The sequence below is a fragment of the Melanotaenia boesemani genome, chromosome 10 (assembly GCF_017639745.1).
Source record: "Melanotaenia boesemani isolate fMelBoe1 chromosome 10, fMelBoe1.pri, whole genome shotgun sequence".
Lineage (NCBI taxonomy): Eukaryota > Metazoa > Chordata > Actinopteri > Atheriniformes > Melanotaeniidae > Melanotaenia > Melanotaenia boesemani.
Genome location: NC_055691.1, coordinates 4,244,356 through 4,261,692, shown reverse-complemented (window position 1 = coordinate 4,261,692; position 17,337 = coordinate 4,244,356). Strand labels below are relative to the sequence as shown.

General features: G+C 38.8%; 1 protein-coding gene across 2 annotated transcripts in view; it reads left to right on the top strand.

Annotated features, from left to right (window-relative positions):
* cadps2 (Ca++-dependent secretion activator 2) overlaps window positions 1–17,337 on the top strand; it is a 224,303-nt gene that overhangs the window by 69,803 nt on the left and 137,163 nt on the right. For both annotated transcript variants that reach the window (XM_041996780.1, XM_041996779.1), the window contains exons 4-8: window positions 2,254–2,334; window positions 2,989–3,222; window positions 3,306–3,427; window positions 12,914–13,025; window positions 15,860–15,999. In XM_041996780.1, coding sequence (XP_041852714.1) covers window positions 2,254–2,334; window positions 2,989–3,222; window positions 3,306–3,427; window positions 12,914–13,025; window positions 15,860–15,999 — 689 coding nt within the window. The remainder of the gene's footprint in view (window positions 1–2,253; window positions 2,335–2,988; window positions 3,223–3,305; window positions 3,428–12,913; window positions 13,026–15,859; window positions 16,000–17,337) is intronic.

Sequence of the window (17,337 nt, the reverse complement as noted above, 5' to 3'; positions counted from 1 at the left end):
ACGTAGCGGAAGGAGAGGGACTTTCAACCAGTTTTTCCAGAGCTGAATAATGACGGCCAGCGACTCAGCGGTACCGATGCAGGCGGAGGCCTTTCTACGGTTGTAAGGTAACGTAAATGTTAGCAGTTTTATAGCCAATTTCGCGGATGTAGATGGGCTATAAGTGTTAAAAATGATTAATGCTATACTGTAGGTTCTGTATGTTTATTCATGATTGTTGAACCTCCAGATTAGGCACTGCGGGGTCTCTGGCGTAAATGAAGTGGTCCTTGATCTGAAAACTGATTAGGAAACACAGCTGGTTTCCATGGTACCGCTGACTAAGCCGTAGCTGATTGTACATCACTTTAGATAAGCGTCTGCAAAGTACCCATAAAGTACATATATATATATATATATATATATATATATATATATATATATATATATATATATATATATATTAATGTTTGCTTTTATATAAACTGCCATTGTGTGTTCACCGTAGGTCACTGTGGCATCAAACCACCGAGCCAGCAGTGGCACTGAGGCATTTACCGCCTGTGGGCTAGGACGCTGCTGTGGAGATGAGGCAGCAAGAGAGAAATGTTTTAATAAAAATTTTAAATAAAATGTTTTCTGCATACCTGTTTAAGCGTCTTCATTACTGCATTTCATATTTTAAATGATGATTTCTAGTATAATCGGTTTCCTGTTGCCAGACGTGAACGGTATCAGTGTAAACACCAATGAAAACAGATGTATAATGTAAAGTACTTTAATTCAGTAAAGATATCTTTGCTTATTTAAAAAATGTTTTATTAGTGTTTTAAATTGCACTTTGGGTATGGGGGAGACACGCAAAGACACATGAACGTGTGCTGATGGTTTCTATTGTTATCTACTGAGAAAGATTAATACAGTGGAGGCCACGGTTCTTTGTTTCACAAAATAGGCCTTTTTAAAGGCATTTAATAGCATAAAAGTATGATGACATGCAAACACGTATGTTAACCTGATTTTGGATTTTGGAAGAACTTGGACGGATTGTCCTAAAAAAAAAGTATATTAACGGAGCAGCGCTGCTATTAGGCAGCATGTAGGAGGGTCATATACCTTAAAATAAATAAGCATACATTCTAAGTCATGTGCAGCCCGAGGAGGGTCCTACGTTGGATGCGACAAAGTTTACAGGTGGGGTTAAGTAAAGAGTAAACAAAGTAAAATCAAGAGTTGGAAATTCATTCTGTAAATTAAGGCAGCAGAACAATCACTGTCAAAAGCCGGTACGTCCCTACTGGTAAGTGCAAAACGTTAGTGCTCAATTTAGATCAGCACTTACCCACGATAGTGTCACTACAGAAGGTAGTGCTTAGTGCGAACTAAGGTGAGACACTCTTTTTCTTTTAGACAGATTAGTGAAGATGTTCTCCACACTTAAATATCATCTTCTTGAAGCACACATATGCACGTATGTAATGATCATCCATGTGTAAAGCAAAAAATTTGAGACATCCACTCATTAAATGTACCCCAGGATGTACATCTAAAGATATTCCCAACTGTAACAAGATGCTTTGGTCTTCTATGGAAAGCTAATGTGTATTTCCTACTTGTTATGGATATTTTAGATAAAAACTGATGCCCAATCACCATTCAAAGGAGTTCTTTTTCTTTTGACATTGAAACGAAAAACAGAGGGATATGGTGAATCCTAAGTGGTGAAATTAGTGTTGGACCTTAGATTTTAATTATTTAAATGCAATTTCACTACTAAATTCTGTTCACATCAGTTTAACTAGAAGAGAAAGTACTTTAATTCAAGCTTTTTGCTGCCTACTGTTCAATTATGAGTAAAGCTCTGAGTGTTCATGATGAATATATGAACAAGGTTTTGGCTTCTTTTTTTCCTTCCCAGGACAACATTTAGTAGAAGACCAAGAAGCACTTTAACACTCAGTTGCAGAAAAAAAGCATGTTTAAGGGATTAAAAGGGATAGAAAATGTTTGGAAGTTTCTGTTTAAATGACTGAAAAGTTTCTTCTCTTTTCATGTAGTAAGAGACTAAACTGAACTAAAGCGCTCACATCCTTCCTGCTGTTGTCTGATTGCTGTCATTTGCCATCACCTGACCTGCTTCACAGAGAAGTCCACTTCTTTGAGGGAGACCTTCGCTGATTTTTTTTCCTTTATTTTTTTTCTGTTCCTTATTTTATTGATTCTGCACATTTCTGAATGGTTGACTGATGCAAGTCTGATTTTATCCTCCTTCAGCTGGACAATGTGGATGAACAAGCTGCTCAGATTCGTAGAGAGCTTGATGGGAGGCTACAGCTGGCTGAAAAGATTGCCAGGGTGAGATACAACATTTACCTTTTCATTTTTTAGTCATTTTGACTTCTGATTCAGTTTATGTTCAAATTTAGCTGAAAGTATTACAAATACAGCCCAAGAACAGTCATGTATTTATATAAATGTGCGGGCTCATGGGGATATAGCCACATTGTGTTCCAGACTTGGCTCTGTAAGTTGCAGTATAGAGACGGTTTTCTTATTCCCGCTCCAGCTGGATTTCTGACCATTAGCACCCACCCATACTTCCTCTGCATCCCTACTGGACATGAATTCCAGTTCAGCCATCTAGTGTGAGTCATCCGTCAAACACGCTGCTAATTATAGAGATGAAATACGGCAGTAATGTAGAAAGGCACCAAACTAAATCGAGTCTATTGACACCCTCGCATAGCAGTAGCGTGAAGCCACAATTAGAAAGCAAAATAAGTCTCATTAGTTCACCTCCTCATTAAATAGGCTACATATTCCCCAAATGCAGAATCAAGCTCTTAAATTCTGTTTTTCAAAGGACTCCCCAACTTGTTATGAGGTGCTATTTAGAGATATTCATTAATGTTATAAAGAGAAACATTTACTGGTCAGTTTGATGTGCTAGCTAAGAACATGCTAATGTAAATTTAACCCATTTAAAAACAGTGATCGTGTGTTCTGCAGGAAAGGAGATACCCTAAGTTTGTCTCCGCTGACATGGAGGCTCTGTACATTGAGGAGCTCCGTTCATCGGTCAACCTTCTAATGGGGAACTTGGAAAGTCTGCCAGTGTCTAAAGGAGGGCCAGACTTCAAACAGAAGCTCAAACGCTCCTCCATGAATAGCTCCTTCCTGGATTTAGGGGACGAGGGAGACATCCTGTCCAAATCTGATGTTGTGCTGTCCTTTAATCTGGAGGTCTGTTTCCATCTTTGGCAACTGGAAAGCAAAAAAGCTGCTGTAAGTCATTAAAAGAATAAACTCTGTTCTTCTGTTTTCAGATCATGATCGTGGAAGTCCAAGGGCTGAAGTCAGTAGCTCCGAACCGAATTGTTTATTGTACCATGGAGGTGGAGGGAGGAGAAAAGTTGCAGACTGACCAGGCAGAGGCCTCCCGACCACAGTGAGTTTGTCTTCATGCTCTTTTCAGTTTGAGCTACTGCAGGGCTCAAAGAGAAAAGAAATTAGTCTTCGCATTATGTCACTATTTCAAGATGTTTAGTGAACCACAGGTGGCTTCCAGGCTAGTTTATCACAAAATCATTTAATTACAATTAAATGTAATTTTTAAAAACCAGAAGAAACTTTTCTTTTAAACTCAGATCAGGTTTGAGGGTTTCTTTGGGTTTTGTATGTCTCATTAGTGGTTATTGTCTTACAGTATGTCATCTAAAAATGATCTGTGTTAAAAGTTGGTAAGTACATGACTGATGTGAGAGGTTTTCTATTCAAATCTTTAAAATAAATAAATAAATAAAAGATCAAAAAACAGAAAAAGGCCTCATAAATCCTCAGGGATTAAAGTATTGTGCCAGATCTCCAGCGTGTGGAGTTTTTGTGATGGGGGAAAAAAAAAACAATAATTCAATAACTTGTTGAATTGTGTGCTAATGTGGACTTTCGTTATGTTTGAATCAGTTGAGTTTGTCTAACGATGGTATGAGAGGAACGCAGTTTTCACGCATTACTAACCGATTAGAGGCGGGGCCTTTAAAATATGTTAGTTTAAATCCAGCTGCTGACTACACTGATGCCAGACCATACACATGATAGAAAGGATGTGGTGTTACTTTTGGTTTTACTGAAACTACTGGCGATCATTAATTTTTAATTAATATTGTTAAAAAGGACAGAGAAAATGCATCTTCATCCCGTCTCATCTCTGGGATCTCTCCAGACAGTAAAAGTCAGTCTGATGTTGATTCTTATGTCTAATCTCTTTCTCTGTCATGTTCTCTCTTTCTTTTCTTCTCTTCCTCCTATAATGTCCTCTTGTCTTTCTTTGATGAATCAGCTGTGGTTCATATTGAAAATAGCCAGTGTGTTGATATCCAGTCGATGGTGTAGCGTGGTGCTGTAAAGCAAAATGCAGCTGTCACGCGATGCTCCGGGCTGGAGGGAAAAGCGTTTTTCAGTCTCAGGACGCTGCAGGGTAATAACAGCTCTAGGAATGTACATAATAAATGTCAGTGGGGCATCAAAGTGAATCAGAAGCACAAAGTTTTCAGATTGCTTTAATGTGATACTTAAATGAATTGACTGGTTTATTTTAACATGCAGTTCATTTATTAAATGTATCACATATTCTGAGAAGGAGTCCAGTGACTGGTTCATTGAAAAAAGAAAAAAAGGGACTTCTTTTTAACATTTTGAATAGCAATTATTACTCTTCAATCAGGCAAAGGTGTTTTTTAATCAATTAATCAACTTGATTACCTAAATAACTTTTTGCTAAAGCCCTACTTTTATGTTAGGTGAGGTGCAGAGTTCGACAAATTTTAATGCGCAGTTACGTTAATGTTGCTTCTCCTGTTGTTACACCTTTGATGTTTATGTTGAGGTTATTTGCAAGTAGCTTTGAACACATCTGACAACCCTGACTGTCACATTTTTCATTTGGGATCTTGCTGGTGTTGCTTTATACTAAAATAGTTTTATTGTTACCTACTTATCCCAGATGTCATTCATTCTGTGGTCCATGTCCAACTCATAAAGTGACAGTAGCAGACATTGCAGGCTTTGGAAGCGTACCATATTTTCAGGATGTTTTTAGACAACACAGTAAGCTTCTTCTTAGATTGAAACAAGGTAAAATGTTTGCCGAACAAAATAAAAGTTTTTAAGCAGTCTGAAATGTACAGCTTCCTCACCAGCTCTAATGACATGAAAAAGGAGATAAAAGAAAAGGTAATATTAATGACAGTGGTGGTGTGTCAGTTTTATTTGGGTTCAGAAACTTGATGTACCTGCGTTATTCCCCTTGTTATGTTAAAAAGAGCTTTTATGATCTATTAAACCTTTTACTTATGACAAGACAGCCTATTAAAATTCTGCATAAACAATCAGTGATCTCTGGGGAAATACTGAGAAAATCAAGTCAACACAACAGCTTCTATCATTGATGTGCATTTACACACCTCATTTTAAGAATCATAACTTTCATCTTACTGGTGTCTTCTTGCTTGTTTAATTCATTATTTTATTGACTGAAAGAACTCAAATAATTTATTCACTGTCTGTATAACACAGCCACAACTGCTGTATAGTGGATGCAGCTTACATCCACTCACCGTCCGCTTCATCAGGTTCAGCTATTCACCGGATTGTTAACACCATTATCTAATCATGGCAGCAACTCGGTGCATTTAGTCATGTAGACATGGGGAAGAGACGACTTGCAGAGATTCAAACTGAGCATCAGAATGAGGAAGAAAGCGGATTAAATGTGTTGTTGATGTCAGAGGAGGCAACAGGAAGTCAAATTACCAATGATTCCAACTAACAGACCCGGCGCTACGGACGGGCTCCAGTGGGCAAATAAGGCCCGCCCATTCACAAATAAGGCCCGCCCATTCACAAATAAGACCCGCCCATTCAGCCTTGTCATTTCAATTTATATACTCTTCAATATCATTTTCATTTATAATTATTTAACAATTAATTTTATAGTGGTACTAAATTATCATAAATAGAATCAGTGCCCATATATGTTTTTTTTTTGTTTTTTTTGTAGCACTTGAGACAATTCCAAGTTGTATGTGTGTGCTTGTATATTTAATCTATGTGTGCGTGTAATCACCAAATCCTGCGATAACTTTAAAAACATGACGTGTTCTTTAAGTTATCGCAATACTTTGTGCGAAGTCATTATCTAGCTTCAGTGAAGTAGTAGCAGACTGATACCTTTGGACAGTGGACATAAGAAAATGATCTAATGATAACGTGAAGACAGGATCATATGTCAGTTGTCGTACAGCAAGAATAAACCACTCCTGGCAGTTTGGGTGATTCCAGCAATGTGATGAGACCTAGCGAGATAGCAACCGCTGGAGCAACCACAGGTGCCCCTGTCCCGTCTTCCCCTCCTTTCCCCTGGCCGACTGCCAACTGAGGTCTGCAGAACAGCATCTCTGAACACACTACACGTTCAACATTGAAGCAGATGGGCCACAGCAACAGACCACACTGGGTGTCTCCTGCCAGCTAAGAACAGGAAACTGAGGCTACAATTCACACACACTCACCAACACTGGACAATAGAAGATGGAAAAATATTCTGATGAGTCTCCATTTCAGCTCCACATTTAGATGGTAGCTCAGAGTTTGGTCAGTATTTTCTTGGCACCAACTTGGTCTGGTTTAACCACCACAGCCTACCTGAGTATACTTGCTGACCATTGATGTCCATCCATTTATGACCACAGTGTAGCATCTTCTAATGGCTACTTCTAGCAGAATAATGCTCTGTGTCACAAAGCTCAAATCATATCCAGCTGGTTTCTTGAACATGAAAATGAGTTCACTGGCCTCCACAGTCACCTAACCCCTCAACATGGAACGAAACCTCTGAGGAATGTTTCCAACACCTTGTTTAATCTATGACACCAAGAATTAAGTCAGTTCTGAGGGAAAAAGGGGGGTTCAAACCTGGTACTAGAAGGTGGACGTGATGACGTGACCAGTGACTGTAAATGAATTTACTTTACATTACTTTACTCTGAGCTGCCTAAATAACTTGAAGTTAATGTTTTCAGTTTTTTTAATATGAGTTGATGTCAGGATGACGTTATCATGTCTTATTCAGTGGTCATCTAGTCCATCTAAACTCGGCTCATCTCAATTTCAAACAGAGATTTGACTATTTTACAGTGTAAATACGCAAAATTCTCTCTGTTAATGGAAGACTTCAACGATTTTGAACACTGTTGTTGAAGAAGAGACACAGGTTCAGAGCTAATATTCTAAATTTTATGTTAATAACCTGCTTTATTACCATTTAAAATATTCTGCAACTTTTGAAGCTGAATTAAACACACTGACCTCGTGTTACTAGTGAACCACAGCAGACTGTCAGCTTTGAAATGCAAATGTCCCTTTGTGACAGAACATAACCAGTCTTCATGTTTTATGGAACAAGGGTAGTTTGACCCTTGGTGCACACAAAAAACAATAATCATCCACCCTGACTAACAAATCTTCCTATCCAAGGCAGGCAAAGAGAGGAGATAAGACTGCTGTGATAGTGATGGCAATCTGTCCTCGTCACATATAAAAATGAGCCAGACCCAAAACATAAAGGGCAGAAAATATTTATTTCTTTTTTCTTAAGATTTTTTTTGCCCCTCAAGAAAATGTAAACAATAAAATAAAATAAAATAATAAAAAAAAAGAAAATATTTTGTCTGTATGTTCTGTTTTTAATGTGTGATGTCAAAATTATTGTAGTTCAGAAAGTATCCACCAGGGGGCAAAGACAAGCAGCACACTCTATACCAGAGTTTATAGCAAGTTTGTAACATAAAGTGATGCAATAGACCTCAGAAAGGGTATGTAAGGATCAAATATGATACGGGTTAAACTTCTGGGTTTTGGAAAAAAGCTGTGCTGAGCTCTGTTGTCTGTCCCAACCAGAGCTCTCGTGTTTTTTTCATTTCACACATTGAAGAGACAGTCAGAGACTAATTTAGACTTGGAACTCTGAAGAAATAAGCTGTGGGGTTAGATGGCAGATTAAATTAAAATTAAGTAAAAACTTAATAAAATCAAACTTCAGCTGGTCACTAATAAAATGTGGAGGGTTATATGGTGACTAAGAGTGAAAAATCTGAACAGAAAGGGGAAAAAAAAGTGGTACAGCTGAGATGAAGACAAAACAAAAAAACTTTCAAAGCCATCTGTTTTTATCTGGCTGGGTCATCATTGATCATCCTGCTCCTTTCCTGAGAGAAGAGGTGAATAATGGAAACTGAAATAAAATCATTTACATCAAATGCATCGTTTGCACAGTTAAGCTCATTTACAGGGTTTGTTGGACTTTGTTAGAGTGGCCATGGTCACTGATTGTCTTGTTCACGTAGAGAAGATCTCAAGGTGTAGTTGGGAAGGGGAGGGTGTGAGGCTTGAGAACCTCTGGATTGTAGATGATGGCTTGTTCAAGCCATGACCTTCACAACAGGAGCTGCTGCTCCTCCACATCAAAAGAAGTCAGCCAAAGTGGTTTGGATAATTGATTTGGGTGCCTCCTTTTGGTTTTTCATGCATGTCCATCTGGGAGGAGACCTGGGGCGGACCCAGAAAATGCTGAGCGGATTATATTCACGTTTGGCCTGGGATGGCTCAGAATAAGCACCTGCCCCACTGCCCCAGCCAAGCTCCCCGAGGACCTGGATTACCCCAAACCCCCACCTATCTACAGTCTTTAATCTCACTTCCATTACAGTTTAAAGACATCCATCCTGTAACATGAGCATTTCATTTTGAAGAGAAATAGTGGTATTTGACTTTTTGCTGGATTCCACCAGATTCGACGGTTTCCCCGCTGTAGACGGATGCAGGAACTTGTGTTTGTGTGTGAACGGGCTCAGCGATATGGCCTAAAAACCAATCCGATTTCCCATTTCATTAGATATTTTCCTTTTTCTTTCTCAAAAGAATACTAAACTTATTAAAAACAATATCAAACTAAAGCTTTTGCATGCAAAATGTGTTCATTTTTTTTTTATTTATTTATATGAATGATAGGCAGCAAAGAAAGTAAATAACATCATGACTTTTCCATGGTATAAACAGACTCATATCTAGCATAGAGATATGCTACACAAATGCATCCATGATCCCATTCTATCTGGATCCTTATCATACCGGATCCACTGCGGAAATAATTCTCCTGACGTAGGTCGTCTCTTAACGAGAGTTTGTGGGCTGAAGTTGTTTTTTGTATCTCAAAGAGAGCAACATTTCTAGTTGCAGTTATATGCACAGCTAAACTCCAGGCATGAGTGATTCAGTGATATACCGTGTGCTTCACGGTATATCTGTTGCTGCTTTCAGACGAACTCTGTTCGGAGGTGGGAGGGCCGAGTCCGCTGCTAACTTTAAATCATTTAAAAAATTATTTTAAAAAATACTTATTTTAATAAAAATAAATTGTCAGAAACAGGAAATTGAATTTATTGATTTTATCGATTAATTTTCTAGCCTTAGTTTGGGAAATAGTTTCTAAATCAACATTGTGATAATCAGAAATTATTTCACAGACACACATACAGAAATCTTGGATCTTATATTAATGTATGATGATTTTAACATTTCAACACTATCGTTGAGTTAAAAAGAGGTTTGAAAAATTAATTTAGCATTTAATCAGAGGAAAATGGCATAAGAGGACACACTTCTGCAATACAACATAATAGAGCATCACAAGTATAATTTCAGAACTGTATGAAGATAATCACATGGCATAATTTTATACTGTGACAATAACAGTGCTAAAAAGAAATATATTTGGCTCCATTTTTCCAGATTATCAGTTCTTCTCCACCTTGCAAAAAGGTGGAGAAGAACTGGAGTTTCATTGGCGACTGATTTCTACTCAGGACTGAACATTCTTGGTCACAGTTGTTGGGTGTTGGATGCCGGTTGCACAGCAGGGGTCTGTGCAGTAATGAGGCTGCCCTTTCACATGCTCCCAGTGTTAATAGAACATTTTTTTCTTTTCTTTTTTTTCCAAGCAGCTCTCCGCCTGCTAGAATCACCAAACAGAGCCAATTAGAAGAGCTCAAAGTAGCCTGGTGACCTTGCTGGTCAACAGGGGTCCACTGCTGAAACTGGTCTTCACTGCAGCCCTCGTAACTGACTCTGTAATTAGCCTGTGTCACATTCCCACATCTCTTGTTTTCAACATCAAACATTAACACACTGAAAATAGCATATTGAGATATAATTAGACACGATTAGCTGTAATTACACTGTTGTTCAGCTGCTGATATGTGATGCCAAACAATTTATTTTCTGTCCTCAACTGTACTGAAGTTGTAAGTTATAATAATACTCCTAATTACTAAGAAATACAACGGATCAATTTAAGGAGTCAGACTGATGCTTACATGTACATTACAATAAAATCTTGTTCCTGTATGTTAAGTGGCATATGAGTCATCCGAGACAGTAAATTTAAATATTGAAATTATATGGGTATCACTTCATATTATGTCAAATCTTCCAGAAGCCGTTTGACTTTTGCAGATAACTCCAATCAAAACATAAACACTGATAAAAAATATCAAAAACTGTAGAAAAAGAAAAACTGATTGGACTATTGAGTGAAACCTATAAAGGCAAAACTACCAGATGTCTTGCCATCAGGATTTATTCCCTCTTATGGTCAGAAAGAGACTCCATATTGTACATTAAACTGAGGTGGAAAAGGAATCCAACATAATGCTTGCAAAAGTGTGATTGATTAAACAATCCCCCCCCCCCCAGTTCAAGTCAATGAAAGAAATTTTCACCTTTAAAACCTTTAAAAACCTGAGGTGAGTTGTGCTATGTACCATCTTTATTTATTCTTCACTTGAAACGCATATATTGATATTTACACATCTCAACAAATCTTACAAGTGTTTTCTTTACAGTGACTCCAAAAGTATTGAAATGACCTTGTGGCTGCAAAGATATACTCATTTCATAATAGGTTTGCAGTTTTCTAGCAGAGACATACAAAACTAGATACAGGGCTAAAAGCAAAAGAGCTTAGCAAAATGTATACTTGAATCCCTAAAATCTTTATTCTCAATTTAACTTTTGATAGCAAGGCAAATCAAATTCAGTCCAGTTCAATTGGTTTGAAATCCAATTAGAATCCTGTTCCATTCAATTCAGTAAAATACTTTTTAATTCAGGAAACCAGCTGAATTTTTCTTCTCGGATTCAGCAACCCGTATTGAACATGCAGTGGGTGGTCGTAGGTGACACTGGAGGGAACAAACTTTCTTATAATGGGACACGATCTCCAGCAGAACCAACCTCAGCAACCATCTACCTTGACTAGTTAGAGGTGAGAGGACAGGACAGAGACTCAAACAAGCACAGAAGCGTCATCCCAAGAAAACCATCTGTGGAAAAGAACAACAGGAAACACCAGTTAATGAAAACGATGATGATGTAGAGTGTAAGAACAGCAGGGTGGGGAGATCAGTTTATTTTTATAATATGATCAGGTTAACAATTTCTCCTCAAACCTATTTTTGGTACATTACTTCACAATGGTGATTAATCTCAAACGTCCTCACTCGCCATGTGCCTCAGATGGAAGAAACAGAAATTTTTCCATTTCCCAACCCAAATGTATAAACTTAAAACGTAAAGACGTGAGTGTTTGGTGGAATTATCCTTTTTTATAACAAGTCCTTTTTGTGATAAATCTTATATAGACACATCATTTCTTCTTTAAACAGAATCACATTTGTAAGGAAAATGCATTTGTGGGATGAGCAGCAGGGTTGAGTATGTGAATTGTGCCCATTAAAACCTTGCCAATATTGCCAATACCAAACAGTTGATTCTGCTACTGACTTGTTTGGTATAATTTATTGGATTGGATGATTGAAGTCTGAAGAAACACGAAATATTGGCAAAATTTTCTAATCATAATTCTAATCATTGTTTAATGTCAGACTGTTGTACTGTGTAGAAGATTTAGAGTTCGTGGCGTTTTATACATGCTCAGACTGAGTCTAGTACTGATTTCTGTTCTCATGAATATGTGGCATGTGTGTGTGCAAACTAAACATATTTCCTAAACAATGTTGCCGTGGAAACTAGGTAAACTGAAGATGAAGCTCAGATTTGCTTTTTGTTCTCATCAAGTGAAGGGGGTCACTCATCTCTGTGCTGCATGTGTTTGCACACACACACAATTGAACACTTAAAAGCACTATTTTTTAAACAACGGATGTAATCACAGGGGCATGACTGTCAGCATATATGATGCTGCACCTTCAGCATCCTGAGCAGAAGGTGTGGTCATGCTCTGTCAGAGTGATTTGGCTCGCACTAACGGCTACCTTTATGTCAGAGACTTGAAGTGACGGTATTACAGGCATTATCTGGGTAATCTCTTGAGTTAGATTGATTTTTGTTAGAAAGTAAATAAACTGTGAAAGATAATCAGTAATCTAAGAATAACAAATACATTAAGGATATTTGCTTAAGTAAATCATTTAAAATAAATTTGGATCATTCAGTGTAATCAGTATGTATGAAATGAGAGAAGCCTCATCATGGTTATTCAGTTTAGTTCAAATCCAACAGTCAGTGACTCCAGAGCTGATAACACAATGCCTTCACTGACTTCAGTTTACATAAAAACGGAATAATACCCCAAATATTCAGAAACAAATGTTATAAATGCAAATCCCTAAAGCATTTTTCAGGTGGTCCTTTTCATTTCGATGGAGCCAGTTTCAGTTTCCATCCAAATACGAGTGGGTGTGTGACTCCTGCTGGTCACAACTTTAACTTTCACATTTAATTTAAATCAGGTCTACAGTGTCGGTACGCAACTTTAAACAAATACAAAGCAGCAATATAAGATCCTGGTGTCTTTCAGGTGGGGGACTCAGGGGGACTTCATCACGACTCATCCCCTGCCGTTGGTCAAAGTGAAACTGTTTACTGAGAGCACCGCTGTGTTGGCTCTGGAGGACAAGGAACTGGGCAGAGTAAGTGCAGTTACACTGTCACACACTAATACACAACCTGTCAACTGCTTTAATTATGACCTGAGTCAAGTTGGTGGTCACTGAATCCAATAATGACTTGAAATGCATTCATATTTATATATGCATATGGATATGCACACCCTACCCTATCAGTTTAAACAGCATGGTCTAGTTAGAAAAGGTCATTGTGAATGGATGAATATTAATTTCTTTTTTAATTTGTTTTCACTTCAATGGATCAATCACAAACAAAATTACAACTGTTAATAAAATTGATAGCAAAATCACAACAATTTTTATTACTTCCACAGACTGGTATAGAGGCAGATAAAACATGCAAGTATGCAAATATGTGAATGCAGAAGCTAATTAATATATTTGATATGTAACTAAAGCTAAAGTAAATCGGACAATTAACTATTTTGTAGCCTATTATTACAACTTCAATTCTAAAAAAAAGTTGCCAGAGACCAGTTGCTGGAGTTTTAGGAGAGGAATGTTGTTCCATTCTAGTCTGATGCAGGATTCCAGCTGGTTAACAGTCCTGGACCTGGACAGCTCGGACTCTTCTCCTGTGAAGCCATGGTGTTGTGATCAGTGCAGGATGTGGTTCAGCATTGATTTGCTGAAATCTGCAAGGCCCTCCCTGAAAGAGATGTCTGAATGGGAGCAGACCTCCATGTACTTTTCAGCATTGATGGAGCTGCACAGATGTTGAAGCTGCCCACGCCATAGAGGCACTAATGCAGCCCCAAACCATCAGAGATGCAGCTTTTCACCTGTCCACTCATAACAAGCTGGATGCTCCCTCTCCTCTTTAGTCAGCAGGACACAGTATCCATGGTTTCCAGAAAGAATTTCACATTTTCATCCATCTGACCACAGAACAGTTTCCACTTTACCTCAGACCATTTTAAATGAACTCTGATCATTGCGTGTGCGTGTGTGTGTGTGTGTGTGTGTGTGTCTGTGTGTGTGTGTGTGTTTCTGAGAAGGTATAAATCTTCAATGTGTGTGGCTGTGATGGAAGCGGTACAAACAGTGCATTGCCCAGGTGGGTGGGGTCGGCTGCAATGTGTCTGGCCCTCTTCTGGACTTTGGCGGTGTATACAGAGTCTAGATCTGGTAGACGGTGGCCCACAATCCCCTGTGTTGTCCTCACCGCTCGGACTAAGTTCCTCTTGTCCTGTGCAGCTGCCATACCACACCGTCACATTGAGACACAGGATGCTCTCAATGGTGGCTCTGTAAAAGTTGGAGATGAGATAAGAGTCTCGTTCGCTTCAACTTCCTGAGAAAGAAGAGCTGTTGTTGGGCCTTTTTCACCAGGTGTGAAGTGTTCACACCTGTGCAGGAACTTAGTGCTGTCCACACGCTCCACTTCCTCTCTGTGTTTGCAGCGAGGAGCGTGCTCAGTCTTCCTGGACCTCCTGGAATCTACTATGACCTTGTCTTGTTGATGTTAAGAACCAGATTGTTGTTGGAACAGCATTTTGTGAGACTCTGGAACTCTTCTCTGTAGTGGGTCTCATCATTGTTGGATATTAGACCCACCACAGTGGTGTCGTCTGCTAACTTCACAACACTGTCGGTGGGGTGGATGGCAGAGCAGTCCTGTGTGAAGAAGATGAAGAGAGCAGGGCTGAGCACACAACCCTGCAGTATTCCAGTGTTTAGGATTAGTGGTGAAGATGTTGACTTCCCTGTCCTCACCAACTGGGGCCTGTTGGTGAGGAAGTCCCTGATCCAGGTACAGAGAGATGCTGACAGACCCAGGTTGTGGGGCTTCAGGGCCAGCACGTTCAGGAGAATGTTGTTAAAGGCTGACTTCAGCCAGACAGGAACCGTGGAAAGCTGCAGGGACAGGTTAAAGATGTCCAGAAAAACTTACTGGCCCTGGCTTGTTCTTTGCATGATAGAGCTTTAACCTGCATTTGTGGATTTCAGGGTGAACTGTGTTCATAGACAGTGATCCCTGGAAGTGTTCCTGGGCCCACGCAGGGATTTCCAGTAGAGAATCATGTTGGTTTTTACAGGCATGATTAAAAACAGTTGTTAAAAGAGGGGATGCAACACAATAGCAAACATCATCCTGGAGCTACTTTATAAAAACCAGCTAATATTTTTTAAATGTCTCATTTTCAACATCTGATAGGATGTTTATGTTCTACTAGGAATAAAATATGGCTTGATGAGATTTGGAAATCATTGTATTCTGTTTTTATTCACATTTTACACAGGGTCCTGACTTTGTTTGGAACTGAGTTGAAATTGACCATTATGCATTCTGGTCTGCACCCAGCTGTTATTGATGGCATATGCTAACGCTAACATCTGCAAGATTTTATTTTATCTATTTTTTTTTCTTCATTAGAGTGCCTGGGAACAGTTAGGTCCTGGACTTTCCAGTTATGAAGTGACTAGTCTCCCCCCGTACCTGAGCTTTCTGTTTTACTAATGTTTAGTAAAATACAGTATGCAGCAGAAACTTGAGTTGTTGGGTTTAAACTGTACACATGTACCTTTCAGCAGTGCTTCTAGCAGAGGTAACCCATGATCTGGTTACAGGGTGATGAGACTGAGCTAAAGATAATCTGGTTGGACAGCCACTGTCCAGAGAAAATATGATGAAAGAGGCCAGTTATACTGATGATCTTACTACTTGTTAAACTGTGGGTGGGATAAGTTATCTCAAAACACACTATCTGCATTGGATTGTATTTTTATTGATAACATGCTAAAATTTCAGGCATCATACATCTGTAAAACAAAGCTCAAAGGAACATGTTTACATTAAGAGCTTGCGGACTTCACAAAATTTTCTCCCCCTTTAGGTGGTTCTGAACCCCACCACCAATGGACCAAAGCAGGCAGAGTTCCACCGTATGGCTGTCCCCAAACACAGCCAGGACACGGATCTGAGGATCAAACTGGCTGTCCGCATGGACAAACCTCCCAACATGAAGCACAGCGGGTGAGCATATAGTTGAGTCTTCGTTTTTACATGTTCTTTCTCTGGGACTTTTATAGTTGTATGATACACAGCGAGTCTGAACTTGTTCTTCACGAGGTCCATTTTTTATACTTCCTGTCTGAAATAACATGCCAAAAATAAAGAAGTTTATCTTCACAGGTTGTATGTATAATATTGATCTGAAAAGAAAGCTGAGATTACTACAGAAGTGTCAGAATCACGATATATGTCACTCTGAGTAAATTTACCCGCGACAGTAAAAATGTAAATGGTTATCTCAAGCCCAATCTAGTGTGTGATAAGAAGAGTGAATACTTCACTGTTAAACCTCCTTCATCCTCATGAACACTACCAGAACCTTCATGATTCATTTCAAACAAAGGCAGAGTCATAGGAGAACACATTCGCAGCAAAGTAAGACATGATTTATGCTTCCGGCTGCTTCCTCACAGAGTTTTAGTCCACCAGTGATCTTTGTAATCAGCAGAGTCTCTGCTTTCATACGACACCTTGTTTGTGTGGTTTGCTTAAAGTGGAGAAATTAGCAGAAGCTCTAAAGCTGACAGTGCTGTTCTCAAGTTTTTCTTACATTTTCATATAATTGCTTTGGGTTTTAAATGTTTGGTTTGGATGTCAGTGCTTCATAAAGTCTGTTAGCTGAGTTGCTCCCCGTCATTTTGAAGTTACATGATAAGATTGCTGCTTCTTAGTGTGTGCAAAGAAGTTCTTCACTCAAGCTGCGCCCTATACAGGGAGCGCTCATGAAGAGGCCAACTTCCTAAATACTGGGAAGTCAGAAAATTCTAACTCTGTGTCCTAATTTCTCCCATGGACTAAATATAAATTTATGTTTAAAATCAGGCATAAAATCTTCAATACTGTAAAGGTTTCTTTCCCAAATTGCCTTTAAGGTTCTGTAAAGACATTTAGTTAATTTGTCAGCCATTCATAGAAAATATTAATTCTGTCTCATGAATAAAACTATGTTATTGAGAAAAGCATTAATGGAACTTCGGCTGTATGGGTATACAGTGGCACAGAAAGTCTGGAAAAAAGCAGACTTCCTGATTAGACCCCTATTTCCTTCAGAACTGCCTTAATGTCATTGATTCATTCGTTGGAAACATTCCTCAGAGATTTTTCTCCATATTATTTGTTGACTGTACATCCATGATGAGAATCTTGCATTCCCCAAAGCTGCTCTATTAGATTGAGATCTGGTGGCTGTGGAGGCCGTTGGAGTCCAGTGAACTCATTGTCATGTTCAAGAAAGCAGGTGGAGATGATCTGAGCTTTGTGACATGGTGCATTATCCTGCTGGAAGTAGCATCAGAAGAT